We start from the raw sequence: 14,906 nt of genomic DNA on the forward strand, positions 1-14,906 counted from the left end.
AGGTGATCACAAGCCTGCCTGCCTTTCTCACTGTTGGCTGCTCGGGTCTTTATTAGCTCAGGACCATCTTCTTCTGATTCCTGACTCAGAAAAGCTCACCATAATGTAACTCTAAGCCTGTATATTAATTCTTAGCAAAAGCAGCTCAAAGCATGTGCTCAAACGCTACTGAAATCGGGCCAACTGTGTGGTTTTTCTCCTCACACAGTAACTTACTATCTCGCTCTGCAGCAAGCCACACTTACCGGTAAAATGTGGTATAATCCACCGTGGAATGACAGCTCTGAAACTCCCATGCTTTGAGTTTCTGGCATTCCCGGTGAGCTCGGAGTTTCACCCTGACCGTCCCATGACAGAGTTCGGGCACAGGTTTTCTCTGCGGGCGGCTACAGAACTCGTTGGACTCCACGCGCCAGGATTCGGCAAAGTCGTCCACATCAAACTTAAAATTCCCGTCCCCCCCAATCAGGTCATCTCGCTTGTGCCCGTTGTAATTGCCACACAGACCACAGAGTTTGCCTTTCAGGTGCGGCGCAGCCATGACTTCCACAAAACTGTCTCCATCCCATGAGATTTCCAAGCCTAATAAAGAGATGAGACAAAAACACACACACAAAAAAAAGAGAAGAAGAAGAACTTGAGGATAACAAACTGTGCCTTATGTTTGTGAAACAGTGTTCATGGGAACCTAAACAAAGCCATTGGCTTCCTTCTGATAATGTTGTTAGATTTCTATATACCTCCCAGTAAGTACCTCTGGCAAGTGTAGTGTTTCTTAAATCACAGTCAATTACAATACACTCATGCCTGTCTGTTTATTTTTGTTCCTCCTTGCTAATGAATGGGGTTACCCTAAAAAACTGGAGCCAAGGCAGAACTACTCTCAACATTGAAAAAGGGCTCTTGCAAAATTCTGCAAATTGCATTTGCTAGGGCAAATTTCTAGCTGATATCGCAGGGAGCCCAGAATTTCAGCCATTGTCACCCATTGCACAGGTCATGGGCACGCAAAGGTGTCCATGCCCCATGAGACTCCACCAGTGACCACCTTATGGAAAACATCCTTTTCTTGCCTGCAAAGCTGACACTGATCACTCATTTGGGTGAATACAACTGTTCCAATACAAGCACCTTATTTTGTGTGGGTAAAGAGAGTTAAAAAGATGACCACAAAGATGTGTCAGATGGGTAAAACTGTTGTAAGAAGGCATTCTGAACTGGATTCAAACTGTTCATTCAAAAGGTGTTAATTACCAACCTTTTGAAGTTGTCTTCGTAGGTCAGCAACACTGAGGAATGATGGTAAACATCTAACCTTCATCTAGTGGCTGGGATGTAAGTGCTCTGCTACAATCTGTTTTACAGTAAGGTTTTGCACTTCTAGTACATTAAAATCAAAATTGCTTTCTGTGGGTGAAATCCATTTTATCTGTCTGTACCCATCTAAAAGCTAGGCATCTAGACTTAAGCCCAGCTGTCTGGGCCCTCTCTTTGATGGAGAGAAATAGGCAGCTCTGGGTCACAACATGGGTGTCTAATGCAGAGGGAATAAACCACCCTCTGAATGCCTTTCTGTTTCCAGTGATATTCTAGAGGGCCCAGAGATCAGGTGGAGGCTAAACCTCTAGTTTTTACCTGGGTGATTGTAAATTAAATTAATTCCATCCTTTGAAGAGTAATTATGTATCTCACAAGGCAAAACAATTTTGGTATCATATGGGATAAAAACACCACCAAGAATCACTGCTGCTTAACTTCTACCCAAAACTGGCCTTTCTTTTAATTATTTCCAATGTCTGATGAATGCTACCACTTCACATCTCTGCAGTAACCCCTGCATCTGAAGATCACAAATCATTTTGCTGATGTTAATGTATTCCCATAAAGTACCTGCGTGCAGCAGTTAGTTAAGGATAAACACAGGAACCTGCTTTTAAACAGGATAATCCAGATTTTACCCTCTTCTCCCTGCCTGGCCAAGAATACCAAACAGCATCACTCCGCAGTGCAGGAGCAGGGCTTCGCTCCAGCTTTCTACATTTGCTGTGTGGGCTGGCTTAGCACCACCCTTTCCTCTTGTAAATCAGTGCTTGTCACTATGCGATCCAAATCCTGCCCTATCCTCATGTAAGTAATTAACATACCAGTGACTCAGTTCAAAGCTGGAACCCTTCCTTTAGCAACACGTCCCATTGTCTCCTATGACAATTCTTACCCATGCTGCAGAGAAACAGGGTGAGGCTGAAACGGCAATTACGGCTATAGAAGGGGTGCTTTGCCATCAGTACATACTGTCCTGGCGCTTGTGTGGTTTACACTGTGTCACCAGGAGTTCGGGGAACAATTTACCCAGCGAAGTTGTGCAGATAATTCTGCATCACCGGTCACTACAGTCTACTGCATCATGTTTTCTTATCACTATAGGTTAGCAATGATAGCACAAATATGTCCTGAGCTGATTGCGCCTGAAAGCAGTTTCAAATTATCTAATAAACCCAGCATGGATAGGGCCACTGTGTCCTCCTCCAAGGGCACTTTACACCCAGCCAACTGAGAAATTGTGCAAGACTACAGTTGTTAACGAGGCCAGCACAGTGGCAAGGGGGAAAGCTGCCTTTTAAGCTGCTTCATACATTATCATTGCTGGACAAATTCAAATTCCAGCTGTCTTTGCTTCTGACAACGCTGAACAAAACAAAACACAGCTTGATTTGCGGACACCAGATTAATACTGCCGTGCTGGCATTTAGAAAAACCCTGCCATTAACTTATAAACTAAGGTTTCTTCAGACTTGAGAATCATATAAACTTTCTCAAAGCTTGAAGCATCAAGATCCAAATTCTCAGACAGTTCTCTTCAGAACATAACTCCAGTTTTTAAGGCGGTGTTCAACTTCTTCCCCAAACAAGCTCCCTCAGAAGCTGCTGACTTTAAGCAGAGTCACAAGACTGGCTAATGATTCTATCTTAATTTTCCTTTTACAACTTTTCTCAAGTCAAGACTTACTGACTTTCAGTGAAACCACTCATGTTCATTACAAAAGGTTAACTCTAAAATTATCCTGAATATTTGTGTGTCTGTGAGAGTTAAGTTAATCTACTTGTTACATGTTGCTCTGTGAACTCTAGGTATGCAAACAAGAATAACAAAATTATGACTTTTCATCTCAGCATATAAAAATGCACATTTTTAAATCTAGAGAGTCCTGCTTTGATTACTGGATTTGATTCAAGAGACTCACAGTTTAACTACCACAAAAGGATGTACTTTCCTCTAGCTGGGTATTGTTTAATTACACTGCTGTAATTGCTCAGATGGAAGGGTAATTTCTAGCTTTGATGAACAGCCTAAAGGTTTCTGTCCATAACGGAGCTTATTCCCTTTTGGGGTAACGAGGAAGGTTATTTAGTCCTACACGCATGATAATTTTGTTGGAGCCTGATCGCACTATGCAGTGTGTGCCTTTTTGTTTGTTCACGAACAGAAAATTCAGTTGGTTTCTGTAAACCAACAAGAGCTGTGACAGACGGGATTAAGCTACAGAGCGATGTTTGAAATGGTCTCCTTGGCAGACAGAAATTGTTTGGAAGAGTTTCTTGGTGCCTATACCCCCCTTTCCTTCCCCCCCTCCCCCAAATGGATGAGTTTCCCATTCACTTGGACAAGGATCAGAATCCAAGAGATGTGAAGCCAAAGGATGCAGCATCTGTCCCATCTGGGGATGTACAGAAAGGGAGTATTCTCGGAGTTACTTTTTAGGGTTTTCCAATTTTCCCCTTTCTTTGAAGGATGCTTAACCAACTTGTTACTTGATTTCTTAACTTGGCACACCATGTGCTCTATTGCATTTAAAAAAAATCCTTCTGGATTTATGCACATCACACACTGAGTTCCCCACGCTGGGAACTCTCATCAATTGCTCTGCATGATTTTTCATGGTAAAGGCATCCTCGAGAACTGGCAGACCACTCTTCCCTAAGGATTTAGTGCCAATGTGGTACAGAAAGCCTCAGCAAAGCGGCTTCATGCAAAAGATCAGCACAGAAACAACAACAACAAAAAATGCTCCTGTACTAGAGGGACAGATAAGTAACACCAGCCCTGTGACCCCCTTCTGTCTCGTCTTTTTAACACACAAATTTTAGACAAGGACTCAACACCATCCCAACCACACCCATGACGAAGTACCTGCAAATGCAGGATGCCAGAATTGCTGCTGCATGGCATCCAGGGCTACAGCTGGTGAGGAACTTAGCAACAAAACAGGTTTTCACTGGAAAATGCCAATTCATCAGAACTGAAATGCTTCCGGGAGATATATCAGATTCAATGAACTTCCAACACAGCATAGGCAAGGCTCCAAGCTGGTTTCCTGCCAGCTCGCCTGGTGGGCTGCCTAGAAGCCTGGACTCTCAGGGTATGCAACTCCAGGACAGCCCTGCCATGCAGATTGCCCTGTAGCCAGGGACCACAAGGCTTCCTGAAGCTTTGGGCTCCCCTCTTTTATCCAGGGCTCAGCTCCCAGCTCTGCAAAAGGAAAACCAAAAGCCAGGGAATGCTGGCTGAGCTGTAAGCACCAGACCCTGCACTTCCCAGACCAATTTTACTTTGAATTTTGCTTCTAGTGCAGTGGGTTTGCTTATTTTTCATTACTTCCTCCCTCCCCCTCTTTTTTCACCCTACACTGGGAAAGTATATATTTTTTTAAAAAATCCATGTTTCATTCTGAAACAGAGAAAATTCCCCAATTTTTTTTCCCCCGGCACTCGGAATTTCCTGTGGAACAAAAGGTTTGTCTTTAAACCAGTTCTACTCAGCACATTCCTCCTCTCTACAGCCTCTCTGCTGCTTGTCCTCTCCCAGCAAAATGGAGCCATGCCGTTCTGCTGCTTTCCAGGCCTTACGTGCTGAGGAAAGGAGGACTTGGCCCATCGTGCTGGGTTCAGTGAGAGAAATCTGATCCTGCTCCGTTAAGGGGAGGAATTATTTAGGCTATAATTTGCAGTGATTACACACTGTTTGGTATGTTGTCATATGCCATGTTTGCACTCCCTCTGCCAACACATGGACAAGGATGTGTGTAGTCATTTATTAGGCTTGCACCAGAGACAAATAGAATAGCAGCAGGATTAGCTGTCATTCATCTTCGATTGAAAACCTTTCCTTGGCCTGTGGTTGGCTAATGAAATCCACATCGCCAGAATTCATAGCGTTCAGCTGGCTGCAAAGAGAAACCCTCAAGATGCTTTTAATTAGAAGTTGTGAATAATGGTCAACTTGTGTACATTTTACAGACAGCCACAAAAATCTGCATTGCCACTTTGAGGAATGAGCCCAGAGCTGGGATCCACATTATGCAGACTTACATTTCCAGGGGCTATATGAACAGGTGTCTAAATTCTCAGCTCAACAGTGGGTGCTAGTGTCCCCCTTGAAAAAAAATCATGCTAGATAATGAGTATAACTATGTGTCACGCCTGTGACCATATCACTCCATAAGAAAGATTGGTTTCACTGCTTTCACATGGCATTTAATTGAATTAACAGTAAATAGTATTCTCACTGAACAGTACTTCACTGTGTAAGTGAAATCTCTCAGGACTACATCAGTACCTAACACATGCTAATGAGAAAGTTTTAAACTTCCCCTCAGTATTTATCTATGCAAGGATACTATAGTTTCAGATCAGTTTATCAAAACACATGTAAGTCCTCTGGTTTAGCATTTTGACAATTAATGTATTTTCTAGGACTTAAAAGACCTGAGAGTCTGCTATCTCCCTTCCCTGTTTCTACAAATAAGGTACCAGATTCTCTGAAGTTTCTGATTTCCTTTTGCTTCTGGTGCTGAGGACTCTCTGTTCCTCACAGACAAACTCTTACTCGAGCATAAAGCAAGCCCAACAAGCCAAGCAATTAGGCCTTGGTTTTCACACCAGGACCTCCATTTTGCTGGGTAGCCCCAGTGAAATGTTACTGTAATTTGACAACTTAAACTCATTCCAGCCATTAGTAACTATGATTTTATATAATTGCTGACTTAGACTGTAAGGTATGTCGCTGCAGCTGGGAAAAAAACTGAATGTTATGTTTAAGAACTGATCTCCTCTCTGTTCTTATCTATCAAACGATGACCTTTGGTGGCATAAGCCACTCTTAAGTTACTGGAAGGAAAATCATGGCATATTCGTCTATGCAGGCCATTAACTGTCAGCTGCAGAATGAAACATAGCTTAGCAAATGTTCTGCAAAGACTTCAAACTCATAGCTGGGACCTCTGTCTGCTTGTGGGCTGCAGGGATTTTGAAAGCACTTTGGGTTCCTCAGATCTCTAAAGAGTTATAACTACATTTATTACCGTTATCATGCTTTTTTACTGACTACTGTTCATGTTGCACGTGAGAAGTTCTTCAAGGAGAAGACACACACACGCCCTACCTGCTTTGGTTGTCACTTTCAGCAAATAACCATCCAAATCGATCTGAAATTGCGGTGTCTCGCAAGGTAGTGAGATGCGTGTCCCATTCCACTTCACTGTGAGGTGCTGCTGGAGGCTGATAGTGCTTCTGCCCAACACAAGGTCCACTGACTTTGTCCAGGAGAAAGAACGGGTCCGACGGGCATCGTTTTTTACCAGCACCTGAAAGGGCGAGGCAGAGGAGGAGCAGTCTTTCGTCAAAACGTACTGACATGTTCCCTGAAAGTTAAATGTCCGTCCATCAAAAGTGTTGTAGTGAGGGTCTCCAAATACAGTGCAAACTCCAGGCTCTGCAGGTGAGTGAGAAACAAAAGCGCCATATCAGGATCAATCAAAGTTTGAAAAAAGCAGTTGATAAGAACTTAGAAGACACCGCTCTCACCTAATCTATCTGCCCTACAGGGCAGATTTGGCTGATGCCCACCAGGAATATATATTTTTGAAAAACAGAAGCCTCATGGCTTTAGTAGAAGTCTTTCCCAAAGCGGGTGGGAAGCAAAGACCAATTGATCCTTGGGGCAGCATAGGAAGGCTAACCTGTAGCTAGGAACCAAAGACACATCTTCCAAACTATATGTTTGTCTCTTAAACATAATGCACCACCTGAACAGTTTAGGTTGTTACAATGCCTGTGATTTTTTTCAAATTATTTCATTTCCAGGAAATACAAGCCCCACTTATGATATCAGAGCAGGCAGAGCCCTGGGCTTGCAGAGCCCACGTCTCTGGAGATGTGTGATGGGAGCCTTCCCACCTAGCTTCAGCTTTCCAAACATGAAATGTCTAGTCTAAGCAATTCATCCAGTCTCCCTCTCACTGACAGAGCAAAAGAGACATGACTAGAAAGTCTTTCATCTCACCAGTGTTAGACATCTCTTTTAATACGTGGGAATTACTCTCTGGAGGGGCCTGTCCCTCTGCTGCCAGCTCTGGGAGCGCAAACAAGTATCTAAGACTACAGGCATTCCTCTCAGACAGTTAAATTCACCTGGGATGAGCTCCCACCCTTAAGTTGTGTTGTGGGAGCAAAGCCTAATCCACTAACAGAAGCAGAATTCAAAACATCACATGTATATTTTTGAGGCTAATTTTAATGTCCCCCAGTTAGGCAGGGGTGATCCCCTGAAATTAAAAGCCATCAGACTACTTTAGCAGGTTCTGTCCGTATTTTACATAGACACACTTATAAATATTGTACATTTATAAACTAGGTATATTTACGGGTTTTTTCCCAAATTATCTGTAGAACCAGCATCTTTATTCAGTGTTACAAGCTATCATATATGTTGTTTATACACAACTGACTTGTAGTAGTTATTGTTATCATGCTACCAACTAAAAGTCTGTAGTACATGACTAACATGACGCAATGACTATTTAAGGGCATGGTATCTCTACCAATCATTTGCATCATTACAAATGGAGGGGGATTTCTTGTTGATGTTTGCAGCCATATGCTGGTTGGACAGGCTGCAGCTCAAAGGCAGAACGTTTCCACACTCATGTCAGTGATGCTGAGTTACCCTGCAGTTACCCAGCAATTGATTGAATTGCCTCGCAATCAAAGAGAGCAGCAAATTTATTTGCATTGCAGCCTTCTGGTATAACAACGGGTCCTAACCACATCTCATTGCTGCTGTTCCTGGAAGAAGGAGTCTCAAGGCAGAGAAATGCACACTGCTACTGCCAGCTGGATACCCATGGGCTGAGGCTGCTTTTGAAAGATGATGCCTGTTTTAGGGGCAGGGCTTGGTGCAGTAACAAAATTTGACTCAGTAATCAGAGTGCTGTGAACAGCATCAATAAAAACCAAAACCAAAACAAAAACAAAAACAACCCAAAACCCAACAAAGGAGGGGAGAGTAACAAGAAATACAATTTATTCACTGAAAAAAAAATTATCCAACTAACAATGGCGCGCTTGAAAAGGCAGCTAAAAAAAGGCAAACTCAAACCTACAAAAAAGGAGACATGGATGTTACGGGGAAGAGGCAGGGAATTCCTTCAGTGGAGTGCAATGCAGCTCTGGCTACGCAATACACCTTCCTCAGCAGGGTTTTTCAGCCCAGGCAGAGTGCTATGCTAAAGCAGCTATAATATTTCTGGTGTTTTTCTAGCTGTAGTTAAAGAGTGTCCAAGGACACCTACATGGAGACACAGAAAACAGGGCTGAAGGGACCCCAGGAGACATTACCTTTTCCTTCTCCAGCTGTAATGCAGAATCACCTGTACCTATGTTATTCCTGACAGACATTTATCTAACCTGCTCTTAAAAAGCAGCAGTAACAGCAACTCTACAGCCGCCTCCAGCAACCTGTTGCAGTGCTCAGCTGTCCTTACTGCAAGTAAGGTCTTCCTAAAGTCTAACCTCAGTCTCCCTCACCACATGGTGCAGTGCCATCACAGAGCTGGTACCTGGGAGATCTGTACTTTACAGCTAACTTGCCACATGCACGCTTCTTTAGCTAAGCCAGTAGAACAAAAGTTTCGATTTCTCAAGGACATCACGTTGACAGCTCCATTAGAAGTCAAAATGAACCACATTTGATCAACACCTCTGGAAATCAGGCCTGATGGACTTCAAGCAGAGCCTGAAAACCAAGACACTTATCTAAGAGAGTGCTTTTAAAACCGTGCGCTTCTGCGAGTCTCATTTTCCTCATTGATACCAATGAGGATATCAATAACTGTTTTCCAAAGTCTATAAAAAGATTAATTGATTCTCCATAAATTGGCAGGAACCATATAGTTTTTAATCATCAACGTAATTTTTACCAATGGGAAAAAAAAACGTAGATTTTATATGGAGACCATCTGACTTTACCATTACTAAATCATACTAACATGTTTCTGATTTCCTTATGTACTCGTGTAATTATCTGCATGATGAATATTAAGATCATTTTATCACCTGCTCAGATTCTATTTCATTTTTTCAGGCTTTAATTTTTCTTTAAACATAATGACAACTTTTATGAAAACAAGGAAACTATCAACAAAAAAATCAGCCCAAACATCAGTGAAGATTTCAGAGGAGAGAACTGTTTTTTGTCTGTGTTTCTAGAGGCCAAGAACGTGGACATGTTATACATGTTATTAACTAACATATCGGGAGGGGGAGGCTGGTTCTTCACCTAAGCAAGTGGCTAAGAGGCAAGACATGAGGGGAACAAACATAATTTAGAGATGTGCAAGTAAAATTGATAGTACCAATGGGATCCAAAGGAAATATTTATTTTTAATTTCTAATGTGTTATGCAGAGTAATGTTGTTTTATGTTATGTTACATCGTGTCACGTCATATGTCAACTTGACGCAGTGCAGTTCAAATAAAAAAGAATGTATTTTGGACTGGATAGCTGAATGTCTGATCCAAATGTCACTGTTTTCTTTAATAACCAAGGAAATGGGGGAGGGAAAATCTACCTAAAAGCAGCCTGAATAATTGATTCTCTCATATCACTGTGTAAAACATTCTTGAAAGGTTTGCTAAAATTGTGGGTTTTAAAAAAAAATCCACACCCTGCAAGAGTGTGTGCGATAACTCAGACACTGCCAGTAAGAAGAACTGGTTGGCCTAGAAATAAACCTTAAATACCGGGTGTAACAAGACTGCAAAAGACAGGCAGCATGAAAAAGAGTTCCTGCCATTTTTAAGTTTTGGGTTGTTGTTTATTTCCTTTTGGGAGAGTTTCAATCACATCATGTTTTATGGTTTGCTGCTTTTTTTTTTTTTCCTTTTTTTTTCCCCTTCTGAAACAAACCAGTCTTTCTGCTTGGCTGTTTTTGAAATCTGTTGGAAGCACTGGTTCTCTATTTAGGATCGTGTGTGACTTGCTCCTCTGTTGGGACATAATGGATGGAGAGGTGCTGCTGCATCACCAAAGCTACGTTCCCCAACACTGGAGTATGAATTTTGCTAGCTTGTGCTAACAAGGCATAGGGTCATGGGTGAAGATCCTTCCCTTTTTTCCCCACAGTAAATTGTTCACAGCTTATTGCGGATACTCCTTGTGCCTATCAGCTGTCTAGGGTAGAGTTAGAAAAGGGCAATTATCTACGATACTTCCCCCTAAGACTCCGCCAGCCTCCAACAATTTTCAGCTTAGGGACTTTCTGAGCTAGACATGGTTTCTCTTTATTTAGTAACATTTGACAGACTACTTTTCTGTGAATTTGTCCAGTCTCCCCTTGAACCCAAAAATGTTTTTAGCATCCACAACATCCTTGGGCAAAGTGCATGAAGAACCACTGCCTCTTGCTTATTTTGAACCTGGCATTCATGATCTTTGATGTCGTCTTTTGCTCATCTACACATGCACATGAAGGCAAATATACCCATTCCCTCTCTGTCCCTGAAAAACACAGATTTTTCAAAGGAGGGCCCCAGAGCTATGTTCAGGAGGCTGTGATTTTCAAAGCGCCTTAGGCACTCAACTCTGATTAAACGTTATTGGAAGCTGGCTGCAAACACCTCTAAACCTCTTTTGGAAATCCTACATTTAGGCTCCCAAATCAGTATTCAAAATTTCTGGCCTTCATAAAAGCTTCTAGGAGCTCGGCAGTTTTCACATTTGTTTTTTAAGCAACTAAATATGGACTTCACACTTTTACATTTGACAATCTTAAACTACATGTATGATTCATGCAGTTTGCTCAGCTCCCACCTAAGGCTCTACAGCTTACTTGCAAACTAATAATAATAGTATTTAGGTGCTAAAGTGAATACTATAGAACTCTTAGCATGCTTTCCTTGCATTTAAAATCATGCACCCAATTCATTAGAAAAGGTCATGGGGAAGGTAACTGTGGGCGAGGAGCGCCATTTTTGAAAACGCATTTATCTGTACAAAAAAGGAAGCTGAAAAAGCAACAGCAAGGAAAAGAACATTTTAGCATTCCCCGAGTTTTAACGTACTCTCATAAGGAAAGAAAAAAGTTTATGAAATCACAACCTGTTTGGGCCAATACGGAGGGATAAAAGTCTGAAAGACAACTCATTTCTAGTAAGTAGTACGCTGAGTAAAGGTAAGAACCACTTATTGAAATAACTGGTTGCCAAAAAGTACCTTTCTGCCTTCCATCCAATGCCCCCACCCCACCCCGACAGTATTTAGCCTTTCTAGAAAGGTGATATATATATATTGCTTGGTGGAGGCCAGACAGACAGTCAGCACACACATCCTGACCAGCCAGAGAGCACAAGCATATTGGCTGGGCAATTAGTGCACTTGTAGCTCCAGAGCAGCCACAGGATATATTGTCTCTAGCTGGGTTTATTATTTGTTGGGATATAAAGGAAATGGGACACAAATCCATAGGAAACCAGGCTCTGTTAGCTCTGGTGCTCATGGAATAGCTTTTTTTATTTTTTCAAGAGATCAGAGCAGTCAATTGAAGTCCAAGATGTCCAGATGTCTGGTCACACTCTTCTGGGCTTGTCGCTAGTTAAGAGTGGCCAAGAAAAATATACTTTAAATTATAACTAAAATTGGTTTGGACACTTTCTAAGTAAGGAGAGGGAGGAAAAAATACAAGTTTACCAGTTAAAGGTGTTCTGGTTGCCCATCTATAATTCAAAAATATCTCAGCTTTTTAAAAATAAAATGAAACTTTGAATGCAATTAGCCCATATGCTGAATTAAGCCCTAAATCAAACAGAACACATTATTAACTTTTGAGAACTAGCTACAGAACACGCATAATAGAATTTCATTAGCTTTTCTTTAAAAAATGCATAGCCATAGAGTACTTTCCTCATAAATGCTGCATAGTGCAGCTTGATATAATACACATTACAAGGTGTGGTGTCAAAAACTCCACAGGAGTCTTTATGGTCTATTTCATAAATAAAATAGCTATTCCAATTTGTCCAAATACATATTTATACAGTAGACCATCACGGCTGAAACGGCTGAGGAGGTAAATCATGAACAGCATTCCAGCATGAATAAACAATTGCAGTCTTTTTGTTGATGTGTTTCTCCATGGCAAGGAAATAACACAAGAAACAGGACCAGCAGGGGCCTATGTGGTCCTTTAGTCCCACTCCCTGCTCTCACAGATACCTACCTTTTTTTTTTTTCTTTGAAGAGTCATCTATTTTTTCAATATTTCTATAAAAACAAATAAAAAGGATGCAGGACCAGGTGAAAGTACCAACCTTTTACTCGTAAGGCTGGGTCCAAATGCCCTTGAGTTTGGCTCAGCTCCGCTGGTCATTTTGTCAATTAAAAAAGGCTGCAGAATGATTTGTGATGAATGAAATTTTCTGCCCGAAAAGAGGCCTTTACAGCAAAATTAATCATGTGTACTGCTAGACCTAAATGACTGCAGTCCACTTTGAAAAAACTTCATCCATAAAGCCTCACAATGACTTAGGTAAGACTGTGTTAGGATTATTGATCACGATTAAAATATATCTACATGGTTGCAGTAGGAAGCTTTCGTACTGCATGCTGCAATTTCAGCAAGGGCTATCAATTCTTCTTTGTCAAGAACAAAGATTTAACCTCCACTGCAAACTCCCATCTTTGTCTGGAGTTGAGAGCAGTCTGTTAATGTTATTTGAACTCAGGTTTAGTGTTTTCTTTTTTTAATATGAAAATGACCTTGGTCTAACATAGGATTACTAATTTATGGAATTGACGTCAGTGGTGATTTTTCTAAATCAAGCCCAAAAGAGTACATTTCATTACATTTTTACAGCAGGATAAACTAAACTGTTGAATTTTCCACTGGTATGACCACTGTGTTTAATTAGTGATAACTGTACACCAGCCATGGAGCTTAAACAGCAACATGCCAAAACTAACCGTAGTTAACTTCGGCAACAGTAGACAAAAGAGACTCTCCAGCCCTTTAGGAGACGAGGTACTTTTTCTCTCTGCAACAAACTGCTTTGAAAAATTATCCTTTGATTATTTTTTTTTTTCAGTTTAAAGTGTATCCTTTAACAACATGACTGTTTTTGACCCACTTCATAGCAATTGGCTGCATTTAAACTGTACTCAAAGCTCTCCTGTGTACAGTATGTTCTTGTACCTCCTATGTTGTTTTTACATTGGAAAATTAATATCTGCTGGACCGCCAGAAATGTCTGGTGTGTTAATATGTGGAGAGAGACTCAACATGAGTGGGTGGGTGAGGGAAAGGGCTGTGCACGTACATCTTATCTCATCAGAAACTGGATGAATTAGCAAAGTTTCTAATTACTATCTGAGATAGTGATCATCACCGAAATCCTTATGATTTTGCCTTTTGCCTGTCTTATGTCGTGATGAGATTTACAGCACTTCTGGTGCAAAGGTGGAATTAGTTCCTTGTAAATGGCAACTGTTAAAACACTAATGGCTACCACTGCTGTATGATAGTGGGTATTTAAGCTCTTTGATTACATTACCTGATAAAAGCTGGGAACGGCCTTTAATCATAAAAGCTTAGAATCAGCTCAGCATCATCTCTCCTCCAAATACTAAATGGGTCCATAGAGAGACACGTCTCCAAAAAAAGGTCCCCTCTGTTTCATGGGCAACAGAGGAGCATGCCACTGCGGGACACTGCAATGAGCCTCCCAGCCTCACGTACAGCCAGTGCAATGCAGACAGGACCCATAAGAAGAGGCTAAGGGAATAAGGTTGTTTATCCTGAAAGCTTCCGGGAGACCCAAGAGCTGTCTGCCAGTACCTAGAAGGAGGTTACTCGGAAGATGGAGCCAGGCTCTTTACAGAGCTGCATGGCAGGAAGACAAGCAACAATGGTCTGCCCTTAATTTCACGTCTTATAGTTGTGACCATTATATCATCAAGTTCTGACTTTTTAGGTAACCTAGTTCCTAGATGAGTTATTTTTACTTTGAAGAAATCTATTTTTTGCCTCCTTCTCCCATGAAACAATTATCACAAGTCATCATTCTCTGGCAGCATTTCTGAAGGAGTCACTGTACTGTCTTCTTTTTAACCCCTTTTTTTTTTAACCCCTTACAGTAGAGGGTCTCCAGTGCTTTGAGGGAATGGCTGGCCCAGTTATTTTCCTCCCCTCTCATGTTACAAAAGAACACATGAGAAAGGTTAAATGAGACTGAAACATAAGAACAGAGGCAAAATAGAGATTGATAAATTCATGACACTAATGATGCTAATGCATGCTCAGTATTATTTCAAGTGTTTCTGAGGTTGCCACTTATATTTAATTTCATTTTGATACTGAAGACTTGCAAACTAGATTTATTTTATCACAAATTACATGTTTCAAAATAATTGAGCCGCAGAGTGGAAAAACAGGTATTTAGCATTTGGAATTTGTGCAATCCAAGAGCACACAGAATTGAGTTGATCACCAAAACCAATTTGATTTTAGACAAAAGAATAGGAAACACTCTCCTTAAAAACCTGTTCCTTTTTTCAGAAGCCTTCCTATAAATCATAA

The 14,906-nt window shown here is 41.3% G+C and overlaps 1 protein-coding gene across 1 annotated transcript in view; it reads right to left on the bottom strand.

Annotated features, from left to right (window-relative positions):
* The window catches only part of BMPER (BMP binding endothelial regulator), a 132,488-nt gene that overhangs the window by 45,882 nt on the left and 71,700 nt on the right, over positions 1 to 14,906 (bottom strand). Inside the window, exons 11-12 of the mRNA XM_019470535.1 lie at positions 6,440 to 6,769; positions 246 to 582 (exon numbers count right to left, since the gene is read on the bottom strand). Coding sequence (XP_019326080.1) covers positions 246 to 582; positions 6,440 to 6,769 — 667 coding nt within the window. The remainder of the gene's footprint in view (positions 1 to 245; positions 583 to 6,439; positions 6,770 to 14,906) is intronic.

This window comes from Aptenodytes forsteri, unplaced genomic scaffold, assembly GCF_000699145.1.
Source record: "Aptenodytes forsteri isolate BGI_AS27 unplaced genomic scaffold, ASM69914v1 Scaffold270, whole genome shotgun sequence".
Lineage (NCBI taxonomy): Eukaryota > Metazoa > Chordata > Aves > Sphenisciformes > Spheniscidae > Aptenodytes > Aptenodytes forsteri.